The sequence below is a fragment of the Cricetulus griseus genome, chromosome 6 (assembly GCF_003668045.3).
Source record: "Cricetulus griseus strain 17A/GY chromosome 6, alternate assembly CriGri-PICRH-1.0, whole genome shotgun sequence".
In the NCBI taxonomy this organism is placed as follows: domain Eukaryota; kingdom Metazoa; phylum Chordata; class Mammalia; order Rodentia; family Cricetidae; genus Cricetulus; species Cricetulus griseus.
The window spans coordinates 138,690,284-138,707,711 of NC_048599.1; the positions used below are offsets into that span (position 1 = coordinate 138,690,284).

At 52.6% G+C, this 17,428-nt stretch overlaps 2 protein-coding genes across 4 annotated transcripts in view; one reads left to right on the plus strand and one right to left on the minus strand.

Annotated features, from left to right (window-relative positions):
• Positions 1 to 266: 266 nt before the first annotated feature.
• On the plus strand, positions 267 to 10,522 carry Cacfd1 (calcium channel flower domain containing 1). 3 transcript variants are annotated; one of them, XM_027423007.2, is made up of 6 exons: positions 267 to 458; positions 3,312 to 3,384; positions 4,738 to 4,863; positions 8,095 to 8,273; positions 8,632 to 8,723; positions 9,085 to 10,522. In XM_027423007.2, the coding sequence occupies exons 1-6, from the start codon at positions 341 to 343 to the stop codon at positions 9,166 to 9,168; spliced, it is 672 nt and encodes a 223-aa protein (XP_027278808.1). In that variant the 5' UTR covers positions 267 to 340; the 3' UTR covers positions 9,169 to 10,522. The 3 variants fall into 3 exon arrangements, with proteins under 3 accessions (XP_027278808.1, XP_027278811.1, XP_027278810.1); XM_027423010.2 differs by having other exon boundaries at positions 8,095 to 8,202; XM_027423009.2 differs by having other exon boundaries at positions 8,095 to 8,202; positions 8,632 to 10,522.
• An 841-nt stretch (positions 10,523 to 11,363) lies between these two features.
• The window catches only part of Slc2a6 (solute carrier family 2 member 6), a 6,072-nt gene continuing 7 nt past the window's right edge, over positions 11,364 to 17,428 (minus strand). Inside the window, exons 1-10 of the mRNA XM_027423006.2 lie at positions 17,347 to 17,428; positions 16,677 to 16,839; positions 15,441 to 15,647; positions 14,746 to 14,845; positions 14,090 to 14,298; positions 13,691 to 13,843; positions 13,027 to 13,135; positions 12,534 to 12,719; positions 12,199 to 12,344; positions 11,364 to 11,519 (exon numbers count right to left, since the gene is read on the minus strand). The exon at positions 17,347 to 17,428 is cut by the window's right edge and continues 7 nt beyond it. Of these exons, the coding sequence (XP_027278807.2) occupies positions 11,364 to 11,519; positions 12,199 to 12,344; positions 12,534 to 12,719; positions 13,027 to 13,135; positions 13,691 to 13,843; positions 14,090 to 14,298; positions 14,746 to 14,845; positions 15,441 to 15,647; positions 16,677 to 16,839; positions 17,347 to 17,428 (1,511 nt within the window). The remainder of the gene's footprint in view (positions 11,520 to 12,198; positions 12,345 to 12,533; positions 12,720 to 13,026; positions 13,136 to 13,690; positions 13,844 to 14,089; positions 14,299 to 14,745; positions 14,846 to 15,440; positions 15,648 to 16,676; positions 16,840 to 17,346) is intronic.

A 17,428-nucleotide genomic window follows, 5' to 3' on the forward strand; every position in this document is an offset into this window, starting at 1 on the left:
GCTTGAAAGCTCATTCTATTGCAAGGCGGGGTTCCCTGGACGTCTAAGCAGGGCCTTCGCCACTTCTAGAGTAAGTCTCCCAACCTTGGAGAGAGAAAAGGCCAGTCTGAATCTGGTGCACCTGCTGGGCCTTGGCGGCACAGAAAGCTTAACGAATTGTAAACACGCCCCTTATGCTAATATACGCCCGTCCCGGACCCACCCTCCCGCACCGCGCTACTGGCCTGCGGGTCCGCCCCTATGCTAATCGCCGCCTCTCCCACAAGGCCGCGCGCGGTGGACACGTCCCTTTGTGCGTGCCTGGGGCTGTGCGCAACCTAGCGCGTAGCGTCCCAGCAGCATGAGCGGCTTGGGCGCAGCCGGTGGGGCTGCCGGCCCTGCCCCGCCGGCACAGGAGGAGGGCATGACATGGTGGTACCGCTGGCTGTGCCGTCTGGCGGGCGTGCTGGGGGCCGTGTGTGAGTACCGCGGCTGGGGAGCGGGCGTCCCCGGGGTTGCCATGGCTCCTGGCCTCCGGCCTGCGTTCTGCCACTCCGAGTGCGGTGGTCGGAGGCCGAGCTGACCTGGCCTTGTCCAGAGGAGACTCAGGGGGGACGCGCGTCTTTCTCTTCCTGGTCCTCCTCGGTTTGGCTATGCTCACCCGGGCCGGGGTGGGACTGCCAAATTCCCAGCCTTTGGGCAAAGCTTGTTCATACGTGGGGGCGGAGGCAGGTCGCCACAGGCTGGGAAGTTTGCTTCAGAGTCAGAAGGTACCGGGGGGTAGATGGTCCCTCAAGATGGCTGGGCAGGGAGTGGGGTACAGGCAGCTTCTCTTCGGTTTCTCACTGTCCATTTAGATTGGGGCTCTTTAGCTGTTCACACTCTCCTAATGCTTCTCACCGGCCGGGTATCTTCCACACCAATCCCTGGTTCACACCCCCTGAGTTTAGGTCCCAGAGAGCTCCAAAAGGATAAAAGAGAAAGGCAGGTCTGCTTCTTATGTGCAGCTATGTTGCTGACCTTCCAAACCAGACCTTTGAACCGAATGTGTTTCCTAAATCCTGTCTGCCCCTTTCATTGTGAATTCCTAGAACCCCGGGGGTAAGGAAAGGAAGGTCCGAGGAACCCATTGCCTACCTGGTTGGTACAGGAGCAGAAACTGTGTGGGTAGGACAGACCCATCTGCTCTCCTGCCTGAAGGAGTACCTTGGAACCCCATCTGTCCACAGGATCCAGCTGGAAGCTCAGGTGGAAAGGGTGGGGTTAGGTCTGTGCTGCCCTGATAAGGCAGCTCCGAAGGGAACTTGCTGAGGTTGAGTTCAAATCTTCTTCAGCGCAGTTAGCTATTTCAAGGTGGTATTAAGGGGTGCAGGAGCAAGGAAGATCCTGACCATGACCTGAATGCCTCCTCCCTCTCTCCATCTTGGTGATCCCATCAGTGACCCAGGTGACTTCTAGGTTGACTTTGGAAATCCCACCCAGCCCTGTGCTTCCTAAAGTGGGTGTCTGTGCTACTCCAGAAGGCCTCCCCAACTCTCCTTCTGGGTTGAACCATAGTGTTGAAACCTTAGGAGAGACCTGTGGCACTAACTTCAATTTTCCCCTGAGCCTGCAGATCGGGGGGGGGGCATCCAGGATTTGAGTATTGGCATACCATGGGGGTGGGGGGAGAGAAAAAGTGTATTTGCTTTAGAAATTCGGTAGGTGTTTTGACAAGAGCTGTGTCTTAGTCAACCACTTTGGCATAGGGTTGTCTTCTTTTAGGGTCAAGGGCTTTGAAGGAATTTTTTTTTTTTTTTGGTCCCAAAGGCATCTGTAGACAATAGCTTTAAAGAAGAAAGAATTGTATAGTGACATATCCCTTTTATGGAGGACATAGCAGTAGCACTCCAAGTGCATGGATTTGAGTCCTTGGTTGTCAGAGGACTTCTGTTTATCTGGGTTGTGACCTGGTCCTCCCCAAGGCTGGCTGTGTAGGGCAGCCTGGGTGGAATGGAGCCATAGATCGGATGCCGATGGCGACAGTGCAGGCCCCTCAGGTGAGGCCAGGCAGGAAGTAGGGAGTCCCCCACTTCTGGAGCCCTGGATGAGTGCTGTTTTGAGTTCTGTATTAGAGGAGGAGGCTTTATGGCTTAGGAGTTATGCCATTTAGAGTCAGTCATTTGGTCCATTCTCCTGCATCAGCTTCCATTTGTATAGTGTAACACAGGAAAGAGGAAAAAGGAATTCCACTGGAATTCCAGGCCCAGTGGAGGGATCAGGTACCATGGGCCTGCTGCAAGTTTAATGAGTTGGTTGATAATTGCAGTCTCAGAGGGTCAACACTCTGCCCCTCCCTGGCAACAACCTGGGCTTGTGTCCGGCCAGGTTGGGCAGCTCCCAGGAATGTCCTTAAAGGCTCCCAGAGTTCCTGGTGAGGGACTTCCTGGTGAAGCCAGCTGCAGGCTATGAGTGGGTGTGGCAGACTGCATCCCTTAGGTGCAGTCATAGGAGAGGAGCCTCAGGCTCCACACTAGAGTAAAGTTATGGGAAGAGGACACTGTCCCCTCATGGTGTTGTGATATTCTATTGGGACACAGCATGCCTATATGTAGGAGAGAAAACGAGTTTAGAAAGCTGCACGCCCAGGGTCACGAGGCTGGTGTTTTAGATGTGGGACTGTCATTTGGATCTTACCTGGTGCCCATCAGTGTATCATGAGAGGCATCCCTATCTTGACCCAAATTCAGGGTCAGCTGTAGCCAGACACAGTGGCACATACCTGTAATCCCAGCCCCCAGGAGACTGAGGAAGCAGGATAGTGTTTGAGGTCAGCTTGGGCTACAGAGTAGGAATCTGTCTCAAAGGAAAAACAGCAGCAGCAGCAGTAACAACAAAACCCAAAAAAGACTGTCCCAAAGGGGGATAAAAAACACCCAGAACTCTAACCAAGCAAGTATAAACAACAACAAGCAGCTCAAATCTGAATAGAATTTTCTAAGCCAGAGGGCTTCTTGAGAAGCCTGCTTTGTGGATGATGACAGGTGGCACTCGCTAAGGTTCTTGTTGAAGGCAGAACAGGCCTGACCTCTTGAGGAAATTTTGATAATAGCTGGGAACCAAGGGCTGGCCCACCAGAGCCTTATGTTTGAGAAGGGTGCCATCCCCCAAGTGTGAAAGTAGCTATATTTGAGGTTCAGAAACAGGCTTATTGAGTCTTACTCTCAGCTGTTGCTGAGGGAAGCCCCAGTGCTAAGCATCTGAAGGGAGCCCCATGAGTGTCTGCCCAGACAGCCTTCTGCAAGCTCTAATCCATACTCCACTAACTCCTGCCCATGTCTTTTGCTTTGAAGCCTGTGCCATCTCTGGACTCTTCAACTGTGTCACCATCCACCCTCTGAATATCGCAGCCGGTGTGTGGATGATGTGAGTATCTGTGAATGGCCTGCCCTGGTGGGGTTTGAGGTCTGTGATGCAGGGCACATCCCCCTTTCTGCTCCCGCCACATTTAGGGTTCCTAATAATGGGCCAGGGGGACAGCTGGCTGAGCCTTTATTGGGTACAAGGTCATAAGAGTTGTTGAGCATCTATCCAGCTAGACGCTGTAGACTCCTTGTCTACTACCATGGGCTGTTCCTTCTGGGAGCTCCAGAGCCATGGTGTGTAAGGTCAGAGTTGAGGGTCTAAGAGGAGAGAAGAGGGTGGTCATCTGTGGGGCGGTGAGCAGGGCTAGTTGGGGGGGGGGGGGCAGATGCAGATGGAACTAGTGGCTGTAGCATCCATAGGTGAGCTCCTTATCACCCTCTTCTGGCAGCTGGATCCCAGGAAAAGGGGCACCAGAGTAAGGGCTGCTCAAGGCACATGGGAAGCACTGTGCATTAGCATTTGTTAGTGCCTACAAGGGGCTACACAGGCATTTGGGGCAGGGTACAGGTCCTGCCTTAGGCCTCAGGCCAGGGTGATTTTGGTCTTGTGGTGATGTGTACAGAGGCCTGTGCTGGTCCAAGGTGGCAAGGATGGGGACTGTAGAGGTTGTGTACAGATTAGTGGAACAGTGAGCTGGTATTTGGAAGACTGGTGGCCGTGGTGGGTGGGGAGGTAGGCAGTAGTCTAGAGTTACAAGAGCTGTGTCTGTTAATCAAACTGTTATAGGCACTTTCCTTCCAAATGTGGGGCTGGCAAAGGCCCAGTTGTCTGGTCAGACAATTACCCACCTATGGGAGCAAAGGCATTCAGCACCAGCAACTTATCTGTTCCCAGCAACTGGGCAAGGATTGAAGTCTCCTGAGTGGAAGCTCCACTATCGTGCATCTTTCTGCCTGACCCACATGGTCTCAGGCCTTATGTCATGAGTGGTCCTTAGCAACTGGATGCAGCCAGCCCTTGCACTTCTGCTGGAGCACCCTGCCCTCAATGGTAGTGTTGTGACTATGAAGATATTATTAACAATTGGCATTGTGACTAAGTTCTGCGGATGAACATGCTGCTAGCTCAAGATAACATTGAGGTGCAAGGGTCTTAGTTCTTCATTTCAGAGTTAGCAGGATCTTCCTCCTGGATGCTTGGGCAGTTAGAGATGCTGCTGCAGCAGTGGGGTGGGGTGGGGGGGTGGGGGGGTGGGGTGTTGAGCTGCTTGGCAGAAACTGGTACCTTGTACTGCCTAGTGCTTACAGAAGCAGAGGGCCTGTGGGAGGGTGGTGTTCCTTGAGCCACTAGCATGATGGCTTTTGCAGCCCCAGGTTGTCAACTATCATTGTCCTTTCTGCCTTTGCCCTGTAGCATGAACGCCTTCATCCTATTGTTATGCGAGGCGCCCTTCTGCTGCCAGTTCGTGGAGTTTGCAAATACAGTAGCTGAGAAGGTGGACCGGCTACGCTCCTGGCAGAAAGCTGTTTTCTACTGCGGGTGAGGGCTGCTGGGCCAGCCCTATGGCATGGTTCTCCAAACTTTTACTGGTTAAAGCAGGTATTGGTAGGGTGGGTGGGGCAGAAACAGGTAGAGGTCTTTCTTTCCTGCAGAAGTTTTTTGTTGTTGTTGTTTTTGGTTTTTGTTTTTTTGAGATGGGATTTCTCTGTGTAGCTTTGGAACCTATCCTGGAACTAGCTCTTGTAGACCAGGGTGGTCTCAAACTCACAGAGATCTGCCTGCTTCTGCCTCCCGAGTGCTGGGATTAAAGGCGTGCGCCACCAACGCCCAGCTCCTGCAGAAATTTTTATTTGACAGCTGTGGACACAGCCACTGGCCCATCCAACATCAGTTGCTAAAGAATGGGACCCAATATCTGCCTTCTGGAGCTCAGATGGCAGCTACGGCTATACAAGTGTTTTAAGATCTGTAGTGTCTGCAGCAGTATGTGTGTAGGGGAACAGGGAAGCAGCTGGGATTTGCCAGACAGGTTGTAGTACATCTGTGTGGACATTGTGCAGCCTTGAAAGGAGTGTGGCCAACCTAGATGCCCAGACATGAGCTTGCAGAACAGAAAACACCATTTTCCTCTAAATATGCTTTTTCTCCTTCTGGTTCTGACAAGTTCAGTGTGTCATAAGACTGCGTCACTTCCAAGATAAATTGAATACACAGAAGCCTCTAGAGAAGGGCTTTTGCACGAGAACTCATCTAGGCAATGATATTTATCACAATTTATCTTTAAGATCAGGTTATATCAAAGCTTGGTGGAGGCTCAGCAGCTTCATCAGTGAAAATATACAAGAGTCTGTCATGTGCTTGCTGGCAGTTTTCTGATGTGTCTGAGTCCAACGGGCTTACAGGATCACAAAGTTCTAATCAGTCAGTGTAGCATGTTTTGTGTGTATGCACACATGCGAACATGTGCATGCGAACATGTATGTGGGTGCACATGAATGTGGAAGCCAGATTTGGACATCAGGTATTTCCCTCAGATAACTTCCATTTGTTTTTAAAGATAGGGTCTCTCACTGAACCTGGAGCTCATCAATTTGGCTGGACTGCCTGGCCAGTGAGCTCTTAGGAATCCACCTGTCTCTACCTCACCAGCCCCGATGTACTTGGGTTTTTATGGGGATCCAAACAGGCTCTCAGGAATGTGCAGTAGGCACCTTCCCAACTAAGCCATGTCCTCATCCCTTCCTTTTTCCCCTTTTGTATTTGAAATGCGCTCATTTTGTAGATCTGGATGGCCTTAAGCTCACAGAGATTCATCTGTCTCTGCCGCCTGAGTGCTGGGATTAAAGGCGTGAGTCACCATACCTGGCTTTCTTTGAGTTTTTAAGATGTATCATCATGATGCTGACAGTAAAGTCATTTGTAAAGTAGAAAATGATCACTCCAGACCTCACTACCTATTCATGTTTTTGGCATATGTCTCTCCAGTCTGAATCCAGACACTTTGAAGCTCATCTTTAACATGCTTATAACTGCCAAACCTGCTTATAAAGTTTGAACCTGCTTTTTTGACTTGCTGTGGTATCATTTTCAGTATTACCAGAAAGACTATGGCATTCCTTTTAATGTTTTGTTTTTAAAAAACAGTTCTTTTCTCTTTTTTTTCTTATTATGCATAGTGTTCCTCCTGCATATATGACTGCACGCCAGAAGAGGGCACCGTTCTTATTACAGATGGCTGTGAGCCACCATGTGGTTGCTGGGAATTGAACTTAGGACCACTGTAAGAGCAGACAGTGCTCCTAACCACTGAGCCATCTCTCCAGTCCCATTCCTTTTAATGTTAAACACATTTAATCAGCTGGACATACTTCCTTTGTCTTAATTTGTTAGCTAATGTCAATCAGGTCTGGTGAACATCTGTCTGCTAAAGCTACCATGATGCCATCCTTAGGAGATGTTTCCAGGTGTGGAATTACCAGATCAAAGGTTATGGTCATTCAAAAGGTCTTATAGCTCAGCTCCTTTCTAGAGAGGCCATTTGGGTATCCCTCCCCTCCCCACCCAGTGCCTAGTGCTGCTTTCACACTTACAGTCATTGTCTAAGAAGTCAAACGCCTTCCTGTATATCCACGTTTGTTTTCTTTTTCAAAAGGTTACTGGTTCCTGGTCTGCTCCTTTGAGAGCTTTAATGTTTGACTTTGCAGGCTGTGTGTTTTCACTATTAAAGACCTCACATTCCTCTGCTGTGTTTCCCATTCTGTTGTTTTTCAGCCTATTTACCTTTAATGTTAATGGTTTTTCTGCTGTGGTCTTTTCCCTCAAGATTTCTATTATTTTATCATAGAAGATCCTCAATGTGAGATGGGTTTCCATTTAGATAAAGCAGATAGCACACCTCACCTACCAAACACAGCTACCGCCAACCTTCACCAGGCTTAAATCCCTGATGCTGGGCATTGTGACTTGGTACAGCACCTCATAAGGTGGCCTGCAGAACTTGGGACTCAGAACTCTAGTCAATGTCTGCTGAGTACCACAACACACCATTTAAGTCAAGAACCCTCCGCACTTTGAAGCACTTCTGCTATAATGAAATCTACATCAGAAATCCAAGGAGTGCAGTTGGCTCTGAGTGTCATCTTCCTGCTCTGGGTGCCTCTTCTCCAGAAGTGACTGGACTGAGGGCTGGACTGCAGGTTCCAGAATCTTCCTAGGTCAGCCTGTCTGGGATTCACCTCATGTTGGAAAATCCCACCCCTCAAGACTGAACTGCAGAGGGTCTTAGGTGGGATGGCCCTCCACCAGATGGCGCCAGCCTGCTACTGAATCCCTAGCTAGAGCTGCATTGGGTCCAGTGTTGCCTTGGGTGTGAGCTGGATGGGATGGGGGTGGGGGTGGGGTTGCTGTACTGATGAGAATGTTCACAGTGCTTGTGATGTGGGTGTGGGATAAGTGGCCAGCAGTCCTCACCTTGACATCAGGATCTCAGGTTGGATCCCACTATATAGTGGAGATGGAGCCTTGAGAAGCAACTTGGTCACATGACTGTATAGATGGACTATACCCCCGATCCTCTGAGCCCAGCCTCTCTGTTTTAATGAATAGTGGGGTCATATATCCAGCTCTCTGCTGGTTAACCCTTTGCGGGTCACAGATCTTGCCACAAAGACCTGATATGGTTTTAAACTCTGTCTCCAGAAGGGATGTTTGAGGACCACACGGGGGCAACACATGCGATAGGGTGCACCCTTGACCTCTGTTCTCTCCTAGGATGGCCATTGTCCCCATCGTCATGAGCCTGACCCTGACCACGCTGCTGGGCAACGCCATCGCCTTTGCCACTGGGGTGCTGTACGGACTGTCTGCCCTGGGCAAAAAGTGCGTCTGCAGCCCAGCCCCAGGGTGGGGCCTCCTTTGCTGCCCCTGCTTCCCCATCTCAAGTGGGAAAGGTCTGAGTGGGACCCCTTGTCTAGTTATGCACAGTGGTCACGAGTGACTTACCCATGCTGTCAGAAACAGAGGCAAGAACTCAGGGGACAACCTAGGTGGCCCCTCTTGCCCGGGTTGCACACCATGAGGTGTGCACCAGACATTGTAGCCAGCTGCCACCTCTCCCCGTCAGCTCAGTCAGTTCAGTGCCAGGCAACATGTGCCCCTCTCAGAGTAACAAGGCCTCTGTCCCTTTGACAGTGGCCTCTGGGGAGCAGAGTTCTAGGGCAATATTCCTGCAGGTCATATCTGGGTTGTAAACTGGGAGTTGGCAATGGGAGGGCTGTGCCTATGGAACACCTACTTTTCTCTCCCTAGGGGGGATGCCATTTCTTATGCTCGAATCCAGCAGCAGAGGCAACAGGCAGATGAAGAGAAGCTGGCTGAGACTCTGGAGGGAGAGCTGTGAGGTGAGGCGGGGTGGCCTACCCTCATTGAGTTCTACTGCCATTGGGTTCTGTGTGAAGTCTGGAGATGGCTGAGTGTCAACTCTGCTAAATGGCCTGGAGAGGAGTCCCTGCAGGTTACCATGCCTCAAGTCTTCCTGTGCCTATCCTGATCTCTGGACTACTGAGCCTGGAGATCCTGCCCAACTGATACCGAAGATCTGGGCCATAGGGATGAACTTACTCCTGTCAGCCTATGATGCAGATTCCTGTGCTAGTTATCCATCTCAGACCTAAGAGCAGCCACTCCTGAACACACTGGCCCTCAATTGGTTAAGAGGCTGATCACCCAGGCTCCAGCCACTTCAGGCTTCATCCTTTTTAGGTTCAAGCTTGCTGGCAGGTGAGGCTTCAGTTCTGCCCCATGCACCTGTCCTCAGAGCAGAGGACGAGTACAGCAGTGTCCTGAGACCAGCTACTGCTGCCAGGAGCAGGAGAGATGGCTGGGCTTTGAGAATCTACTGTACTCCAGGATGCAGCTTCCTGGCCAGAAGAGCAGACTTGGACGAGCTATTTCAGGACACCTTGCTGTTCCATCTCCTATGGGTTCTACCCCTCCTCCAGTTCAGGCTTCGGTGCTAGGAAGTGTGTGTTTGTGTGTATGGTGTGTGTTGGGGGTGTGTGCTCCTGACAGCCTGCAGTGAGAACCTCTTTGTCAGTGAAGGCAGGCTCACTATTAGTAGGGATTGACCTCAGGTATTCCTCCCAACCTGCCCCTGGCATCCTGTAGCCTTTGAAATGCTGGGCAGAGACTAGAGCCACCTCTCACACAGAGCTGGCCCTGTCTCAGGTACCAGACCACTGACAAGCTGCGTGGCTAGGGAATGAAGAGCTACTACCTTGGATCTGGCCCTCCTGGACATACCCTGGGTATCCACCATCCTTCCTCTGTACTGCTGTTTTTTTCTACTGCCCTGACCCTAGTGTCAGCCACTACTGACACTAGTGGCTGATTAGATGGGACCTCAGCCATTAGACACATGTTTGGTGGCCTGGCTAAGGATGATGTGGAAAATGCTGTCTTGCCTTCCTCCTGTGCAAGACCTTCAGCTGGGCCTGCTCCATGGGACCCAGCCCCACAGTTGTTGACCTTCTAGGGGATCGTTAGCTCACCAGTGTTTGGGGCCAGAGGTAGTGGGTGTTCTATTGGGATAGAGATTCTTTGATCTTTGGGCTCTGGGGAAAGCAGCAGTTTTCCAGAGAAAACAGAGATGTATCTGGCTTGGTGGGACATATGTCTTCAGGGTTCATCTGAGGCTGTTTTTCTTAAGCCAGGAATGGGCTTCAAGGGCTCTGCATATGTATGTATGTTTGTGTATACCAGGGCCTGTATTCACAGTAAGACCTGTCTACCTTCCAGGAGGAGCCAAGGCCCTACCTGCCCCTCTGGTTACACATATAGACATAAGATTCAGGTCACTTCTGCCCCTAGCAGTGGAACTCACTGGCTACATCTATAGTAAAACTGTACCCCACTAGGGAAATCCATTTTGTATTGCACAGACATGGGATGGGGTGTAAAGGTAGAGAGGCCGTCAGACATAGACCACAGTGGACAGTCACTTACATCCTGAGGTTCTTGGAAGCACATTGGGTCTGGAGCCCCTTGCCTTGCCTCTGAGCATGGGCACAGTATAGCCCACACTAGGCCCCATTCTTGCCTGTGTCTGGTTGTTTTCTGTGGCTCCCTCTGCCACTCACCCCCTGGTTTGTTTGTTGCTTAGGTTACATTTGGAGTAAAGCAAGGCTGTAGTTGGAATGCACAGTCTGTCACCTTCTGTCTTCAGTGCCTGTGACTGGCAAGGAGACCCCATCTATGCCAGCTGGGCCACGCCTGGCCTGGGCCTGCTCACAGGGTCTCAAAGAAAGTTGCCTATCCATAGAGGGTGAGCTGACATTCAACCCCATGTCGGCTGCTGCTTTCTCTGCACTATGATAACAGAGTGCCTGGCAGTCTAGACTGAGTTTGAGGGTAGCCTGGCCACTGGGGAAGGGAGCTTCTCCCTGGAATAGAGCTCACTCCCCTTTTCTCCCTGAGGCTGCAGGCCCAATTTCTTTATTTTGATAAAACAACAGTTTGCAGACTAGAGGTATCCCACGATTGGAATGGGTCATATAGTCTGGCCTTTGGAAGTCCAGTGTTCCCCAAGGTACCCAGACCCTCGTGGGTGCTGGACCCTCTCCTTCCCATGGCCAACTGATCAGAACAGCATGATGTGATGGTGTCCCTGTACAGAGCCACTTTGCCACCTCCATCCCTGTTCTCTGTCCTCAATATGGCCCTGCATGAGAAGTGTCCCTTGTAGGAATGAGGAACTAATCCCCAAGTCCCTTGGCAGCCTTGTTTTGGGGCACAGCCTTTGCTCAGTCTGGGGCTGGGCTGCCTGCTTCCCTGCAGGTCTCAGCTGAGGTATTATGGCACTTCGGGCTGCCTGAGCTGGGGCCTACCAGCCCATAGTTGGTGAACTGGTACAAGTGTGTTCTGGCTTGTCCTGCATTCTGGCTGATGGCAGGGATGTTGCTGCTCCTGGTTGCAGGTGTGAATCTGTGGCCAGTGCATTGGCCTGGCCTGGGTGGTTTGGCCCCTTACAGGCAAGCCCCTGACTAGGGCCTGAAGGACATCCTGCGGGTGTGGAAGAAGGCCTCGATCTGCTCCAGCGAGCGGCCCCTGGTCTCAGGCACACAGCAGCCTGTGAAGAGCAGGCTGAGCAGGCAGATGGCCGAGAAGAAGAAGAAAGGCACCTGGAGGCCGAAGGCATTCTGCAGTGGGGAGTTGGGGAGGGAGTCACTGAGCAGACACAGCCCCCAGCCAGAATTTCATGGGCTCAATCAGTACTGGCAGCCTGTGGGGCATTCATCTGGCCACTGCTCTGCAACCTCCCAGCTTTCCCTACTATTCCCAAGCTGCCCCTCGGCCATCCTGCCTGGAGACTCCACTCTCTTAGGTACCACACCCAAGCCCCAGGCTGCCTTCAGGGCCTGGTGGGCGGCATGCTGTATCAGCCATCCTCTTAACCTCAATCACTTGAGTGTAGAGGGCAGGTTCTGGCTTGTGCTGACCCAGCTGGATTCCCCTGGTAGAGTCTGGAGCTGGCCAGCATTCAGGTGTTTTTAGGACCTGCTCCCTTGCAGAGCTAGGAGCTAGGTATATTTAGGAGAGACCTCACACCATGCTGTAGTCAGCAGAGTTACCCTGGAGAAGCCTAGCATCCAGTAGGTCAAGAGACAGTGCAGCTGATCTGGGTTGTGTCCTTGGACTGGGAGGTAACCTGACTCCCCCAAACAACTCCTCAGTGTGTTCCTGTTTCTTGTAATGGCCTTGGCTGTGCTATCTTAGCCATTCTTAGCCTGTAAAGGGCCTGTGCTCCTCTCTAGGAGTTGCAGAAGGGAGACTGCTAATGGAGAAACCTAGCTGTGAGTCCCAGGGCCAAACACTCACCACTGCCAGCAGGAAGTACTTTGTGAGGACGAAGGCTGTAAGCCAGCTGACCAGCACACAGAGCCCCGAGGCAACACCGCGGGCACGCAGGGGCAGAACTTCAGACATGAGGAGCCAGGTGATGGGCCCCCAGCCCATGGCATAGCCTGCCCGGAAGAGGGGAACAGCTGGGCTTAGGCCTGGGCACCTTCAAGCTGCCTTGCCTGTGTCTCCTGGGTTATAAGGAGGCCCTATCCTCCAGCTCCCTGACCCCTTAGGCAAACCAGGACGATAGTAGATCCCTTGTGCCCCCCAACAGCCCACCCCAGGTGTCCCCACTGTCAGGGTGCTCCTACCCATAATGAAGAGCATGGTGGCCAGCAGGGGTATCAGAGTGAGGTAATCGAAGGATGTAGTTGGGGGTTGCTCTGTGTTCCCCGGAGTCATGATCTCCAGTCCCACAGTGCTGTTGGGGGTCAGAGGCCTTGGGCCAAACTGGACGTACAGCCCCAATGTCAGGTTGGCAACAAGCATGATGGATGCTGTGGACACATGGGTACCTCAGGACCAAGATACTTCAAGCTTGAGGCCCTTTCCAAGCTCCATTAACACCCCATGCAGGGTGGCAAGGCTGGCTTGTGAACACAGAATGCCAAGTTCAAGGTCTTGCCACACCCCTGAGCTAGGTGGGTGGGCTCCTTTGCTCTTGTAGCCCTAGCAGACCTGTCTGAGCAGCTGCCATTTGTTAGGTCCTGGACCACGTGCCAGGGAAGCTTGGGTGTGGCTCAAAGACTGCCATCCACACAGTTGCTGTAAGTAAGAGGCACACATCAGATTGGGGACACTCACCTGACACATAGAGCAGAACTTTACGGCCAGCTAGGTCCATGGTGACAGCAGCAATCAGCACAGACACAAGCCTCACAGCACCCACTATGGCTGCATCCTGCTGAGAGGGCTGTGGGGCAGGGCATTGGGCTGAGAGACCTGGCCTGGTGTTCTGTGTCCTACCTTGACTCTAATGCATTTCAGGGTACTCAGACCTAAGTCCAGGGTCACTGTCCTTTCTTTTGCTATGAGCCATCCCAAGTACCCAGCCCCTAGATACTTTCTCTGCACCCAACCCTTTACTGGGGGGTTTCCCAACATAGGCCTATCTCCATGTCTACTACTAATCCTAGTGGGCACAGTGGGCAGCTCTGAGTCATCCTCATCTTTAAACCTCGTTGCAGGAAGAACCTGGGGGTGGAACTGGGCTCTTAGCGACCTCACAGGCCCTGCCTGGGATCTGAGCCTGGGGCCATGGTTCCCAAAAGTTCCACATTCTATTAAATTATTGTGTTATTCTGTATATTTTCAAACACTTAAGCTTCACTCAAGGAAAATGTAATTGAGGCAGGCTGTGACTCAGAGGCGTCCAGGTCTCAGCCACCTAACTCCCTGGCTGTCCTGCTTGTATTCTCCTCAGCCATCTCGTGGGTCTCTGGGCAGTATTGGCCAGGTGGGTTCTCACCAGCACCACAGATGTGTTGTCGAAGATGGTTTGCAGGTACACGAGGATGGGTGTGATGCCTGTCAGCTGCTGCAGAAAGCGCATCAGTACTGCGATGAGAATAGGCCGGTACACACGGGGGTCTCGGGCCTCCGCCCATGACACTCGGCTACTCTGGAACACAAAGCTGCTGCTGAGGGGCTATGCCAGGCTCTCCAGCCCTGGCCACCCTGTCTTGGCACCTGTGGGTCTAAGGGAGATCTCCTCCCCTCTTCCAAGAGAGACCCAGCCACCAGAGGCTGCCTGGGCTCTGCCCACTAGCAAGAACCATTCTTGTTTGAGGAAAGGCAACCAAGGCCCAAGGAGGCCTAGTGAATGTCCAGAGCCACATAGGGCCCTGTGGTCCCACCCGTGTTGCACCTGTCTCCGCACGTTGTCCTGGATCTGCTCGAACTCCCAATGGACCTCAGAGTCAGCTCGAAGCCAGGTCAGTGCCTGCAGTGCCTCCTCATCCCGGCCCTTTGAGAGCAGGAAGCGAGGCGAGTTGGGCATGAAGCTAAGCAGCAGGATCATGATGAGAACAGGCCCCTCCCCGGCCACAGCAAGCCATCTCCAAGGCAGCAAAAGACCTGGTGAGAGAGGCTTTGGTGAGGGGCTGGGGCCTCTGAATAACCACACTGCTCTCCCAGCCTAGCCTCCCTTGGTTGCCCAAGTTTCTGTAGTAGAGGCAATGAGGGGCTGCAGGGATTGCCTGGACCCTGGCACAAGAGTGAGATCCTTAAATATAATGGGAGAGAGTAGGGCAGGCTGGGCATAGGGCTCTTGTCCTTTTCACTCAGGCAGGCAAGCTTCTGTATGGGCTTCTGTCATGAACTGACAGGATACTAGGCAACCTCAGTGCTGTGGGAAGGTAATCTGAGGCTCTTGCTGCAGAGCAGGCCTCACTGCTCAGAGAAGTGGTACCCATGGGAGCTAGGAAGCCAGGTGTCCTGCCTATCAGTGCTGGGTTCCTTCAGGGAGAGTCCCATTCCCCCCATCTCCAGAAACTTCATGCTGGATTGCAGGATGGTACTTGCCAAGAGCATAGAGAGACAGGGATCCAAACACGGCCATGAGCTGCGGTGTGGCCCCCAAGGCCCCACGAACACCAGGGGGTGCAATCTCAGACACATACACCTGCAAGGCACATGCCCCCACTTGGGACTTTAGTGGGAATGCATGCTTCTGGGCCCACCTGGGTGAGAAAGGGGCCTGGGAGCTAGGAAAAGTTGGCAGGTCATAGATCTGACCTTCCCTAGCAGAAAAGTATACAGAAGCACCCAGCTCTGATGGGCATGGGGTGGGGTGGGGAGGGATACACACAGATGGACTATGATGCTGGGACCCAACCAAGCCAAGGGTATTCAGACCAGGTGCCTGTATTTCTCCTTGTGACCCCTTTCCCCTCTGGGTTTGGCCAGAGGACAGGTATTTGTATAGAGTATTGCATGAGGTAAGCGGTTGGAGCTGGGGGCGGGGCAGGGCGGGGCAGGGGCAGGAACTTCCCTTCACATCCCTTGCTCAATGCAGATTTTCTCCAGTTGAGCAATGCATTGAACTGAGGTTAAAACACAGGATAGGAAGCTTCTGGTGACAATGATGTCAGCTTCTTTGGCAGAAGGAGCTGAGGTTTCCTGGGCAATGTAGGGGACCCCTCACACTCTCACTGAGCAAAGGCTGAGGCAGGGGTGGCCCACAACAGCCTCGAGGCAGTGGAGACACCTGGCCTTACCGGGATGCAGGCAGCAGTGAGTCCCCCGGCAAAGCCTGTCAGCATCCTCCCCAGCAGGAGCATCCAGAGACCATGGGCACCAGCCATGAGTGCATAGCCAATGACTGAGGGGACAGCTGAGAACATGATGCTGAGCTTCCGGCCCAGGAGGTCATTGAGAACCATAGCACTGAGGCCCCCAGCTGCCGCACCCAAGGTGAACACGGACTGCAGGGGTGCAAGAAGACACAGTGGCCTTAAGCGTCTCACCCCCATCAAGAGCCCAGGATAGTTCCCCAGGGCTGACCCAGAAGTCAGGCATTCATTGGTAGAGAGCCTCCCTGTCTGTAGAAGTGCACAGCAGCCTGCGGACAACAATATGTGAGGGTGCCATGATTACTGTTCTGCTCTACAGGTGCAATAGGACCACCTGTCTACTGTGGCTCTGTCCGGGAGTATCCAATATTTTTCTGAGCCCAAGCACAACTCAAAAACATGATCATCCTGCCTCCACCTCCCAAGTGCTGAGATTAAAGACATTCTCCGTGGCTCCCATTCTACCCAAGAGAACTCTGTGACTTGAAGACCCAGGGCCTTAAGATTTGGGAGTCATTGGAGTTACTGTAGAATGAGGGATTTTCCTGCACTCCTGTAACTTGTGAGTTTGACTTGTAACTCACAACTTGACTTGTCTAAACCTCAGTTTCCTAGCTATGTAACTGGGGGGGGGGAGTTGACCCCAGGAGTGGAAATGTCTCACAAAGTATCTGGCATGTGCTGTGTGTGCCCTGCACATGGCCACCATATTTGTAATGCTCAGGAAACCCTAAATCTTTCCAGCTTGGTTTTCAAGTTGCAGTTCTACCTCAGGGTCTACTGATATTCTAATACTACAGTCTTGGGATCCTGGGCTCTTCTCTATTTAGCCACACTCTGTCCTCCAGATGACACCTCTCATCCCTCTGGCCCCTGTATTCCTGTCTCTAGATACCCAGGAGGACGTCAGCTCTGCTGTGGCAGCCTGGCTTTGGGTATGCAGTTGGGAAATCTTCCCATCAGCCCCTCCCCACATCTCAGCAGGATGTCACTTCCTCATCGGTCTTGCCATCATACTAGCAGACAGGAGTGTGTGAGGGTGGGGTACTGGGGCTCTTAGGGAGGTGCAAAGGCTGAGTGATTTTAGTTCTCTGTGGTAAACAGGCTGAGTGGGTCCATGCTCCCCCTACTACCCCATCTGGCTTAGAGAACAGGCCTCACCCCAAACCAGGATGCCTGGACTTTGTTCAGGTGTAGTGCTGGGTCAGAAGAGAGCTTCAGCGCAGGGATGACTGGGGACGTGTAGACCAGGGCATACCCAAAGCTGAAATTGCCCAGCACAGCAGCAAAGGTGGCCAGGAACACCCTTCTGTTTTGCAAGGCCCTGGTAGGGGATGGGGTGGAATCAGAGGACCAGGGTCAAGTCCTCTAACTGGATCCTGGTTTCCCAGAGACTACTGCCTTCCCTGAGCCCAGTGGCCATCCAGTTCAGCAAATAGCAGGGAGAAGCCTGGATCCAGGGACAGTCAAGTTGGTACTTCCTTGAGGCCTGAGCAGCGGCTCTGGGAAATTCTCAAGGTGTCACCTGGGAATGGGGCCCTTTTTCTCCAGAAAAGGAATCCAAAAGGAATCCTGGGCTCTGCTTCCTGCTGTGCTGCTCGAAGTCTGCACTGTTATCGTAGATGACCCCACCCAATATTCCTTTAGAGGATCTCTTTCTTATAGTGGACCAGTTCTTTAAATAGGACTTGCGAGCATGCGGCAAGAAAGAGCCAGATGACTCTTGGTGGCCACTCACCAGAAGTCAGTGGCGGCCCAAGATGTGTGCCGACAGTCTGCTGGAGATAAGGCCATACCAACCTCCCACCCACCCATGCCCTGTGACTCTCACCCGGCCCGCGACCTCTCTCTCTGCGACGCGGGCGCCTCGGGGAAGGTGTCATAGTCCAGACCCTCGGCTCTTAGCAGTGGCT

Excerpts from the sequence above, each read along its gene's own strand:
- Cacfd1 (XM_027423007.2), top strand. The coding sequence starts at position 341 with ATGAGCGGCTTGGGCGCAGCCGGTGGGGCTGCCGGCCCTGCCCCGCCG. Across the intron at positions 8,274-8,631 it reads CCCCATCTCAAGTGGGAAAG|GGGGGATGCCATTTCTTATG; the intron begins GTCTGAGTGGGA and ends TTCTCTCCCTAG. Across the intron at positions 8,724-9,084 it reads TCTGGAGGGAGAGCTGTGAG|GTTCAAGCTTGCTGGCAGGT; the intron begins GTGAGGCGGGGT and ends CATCCTTTTTAG.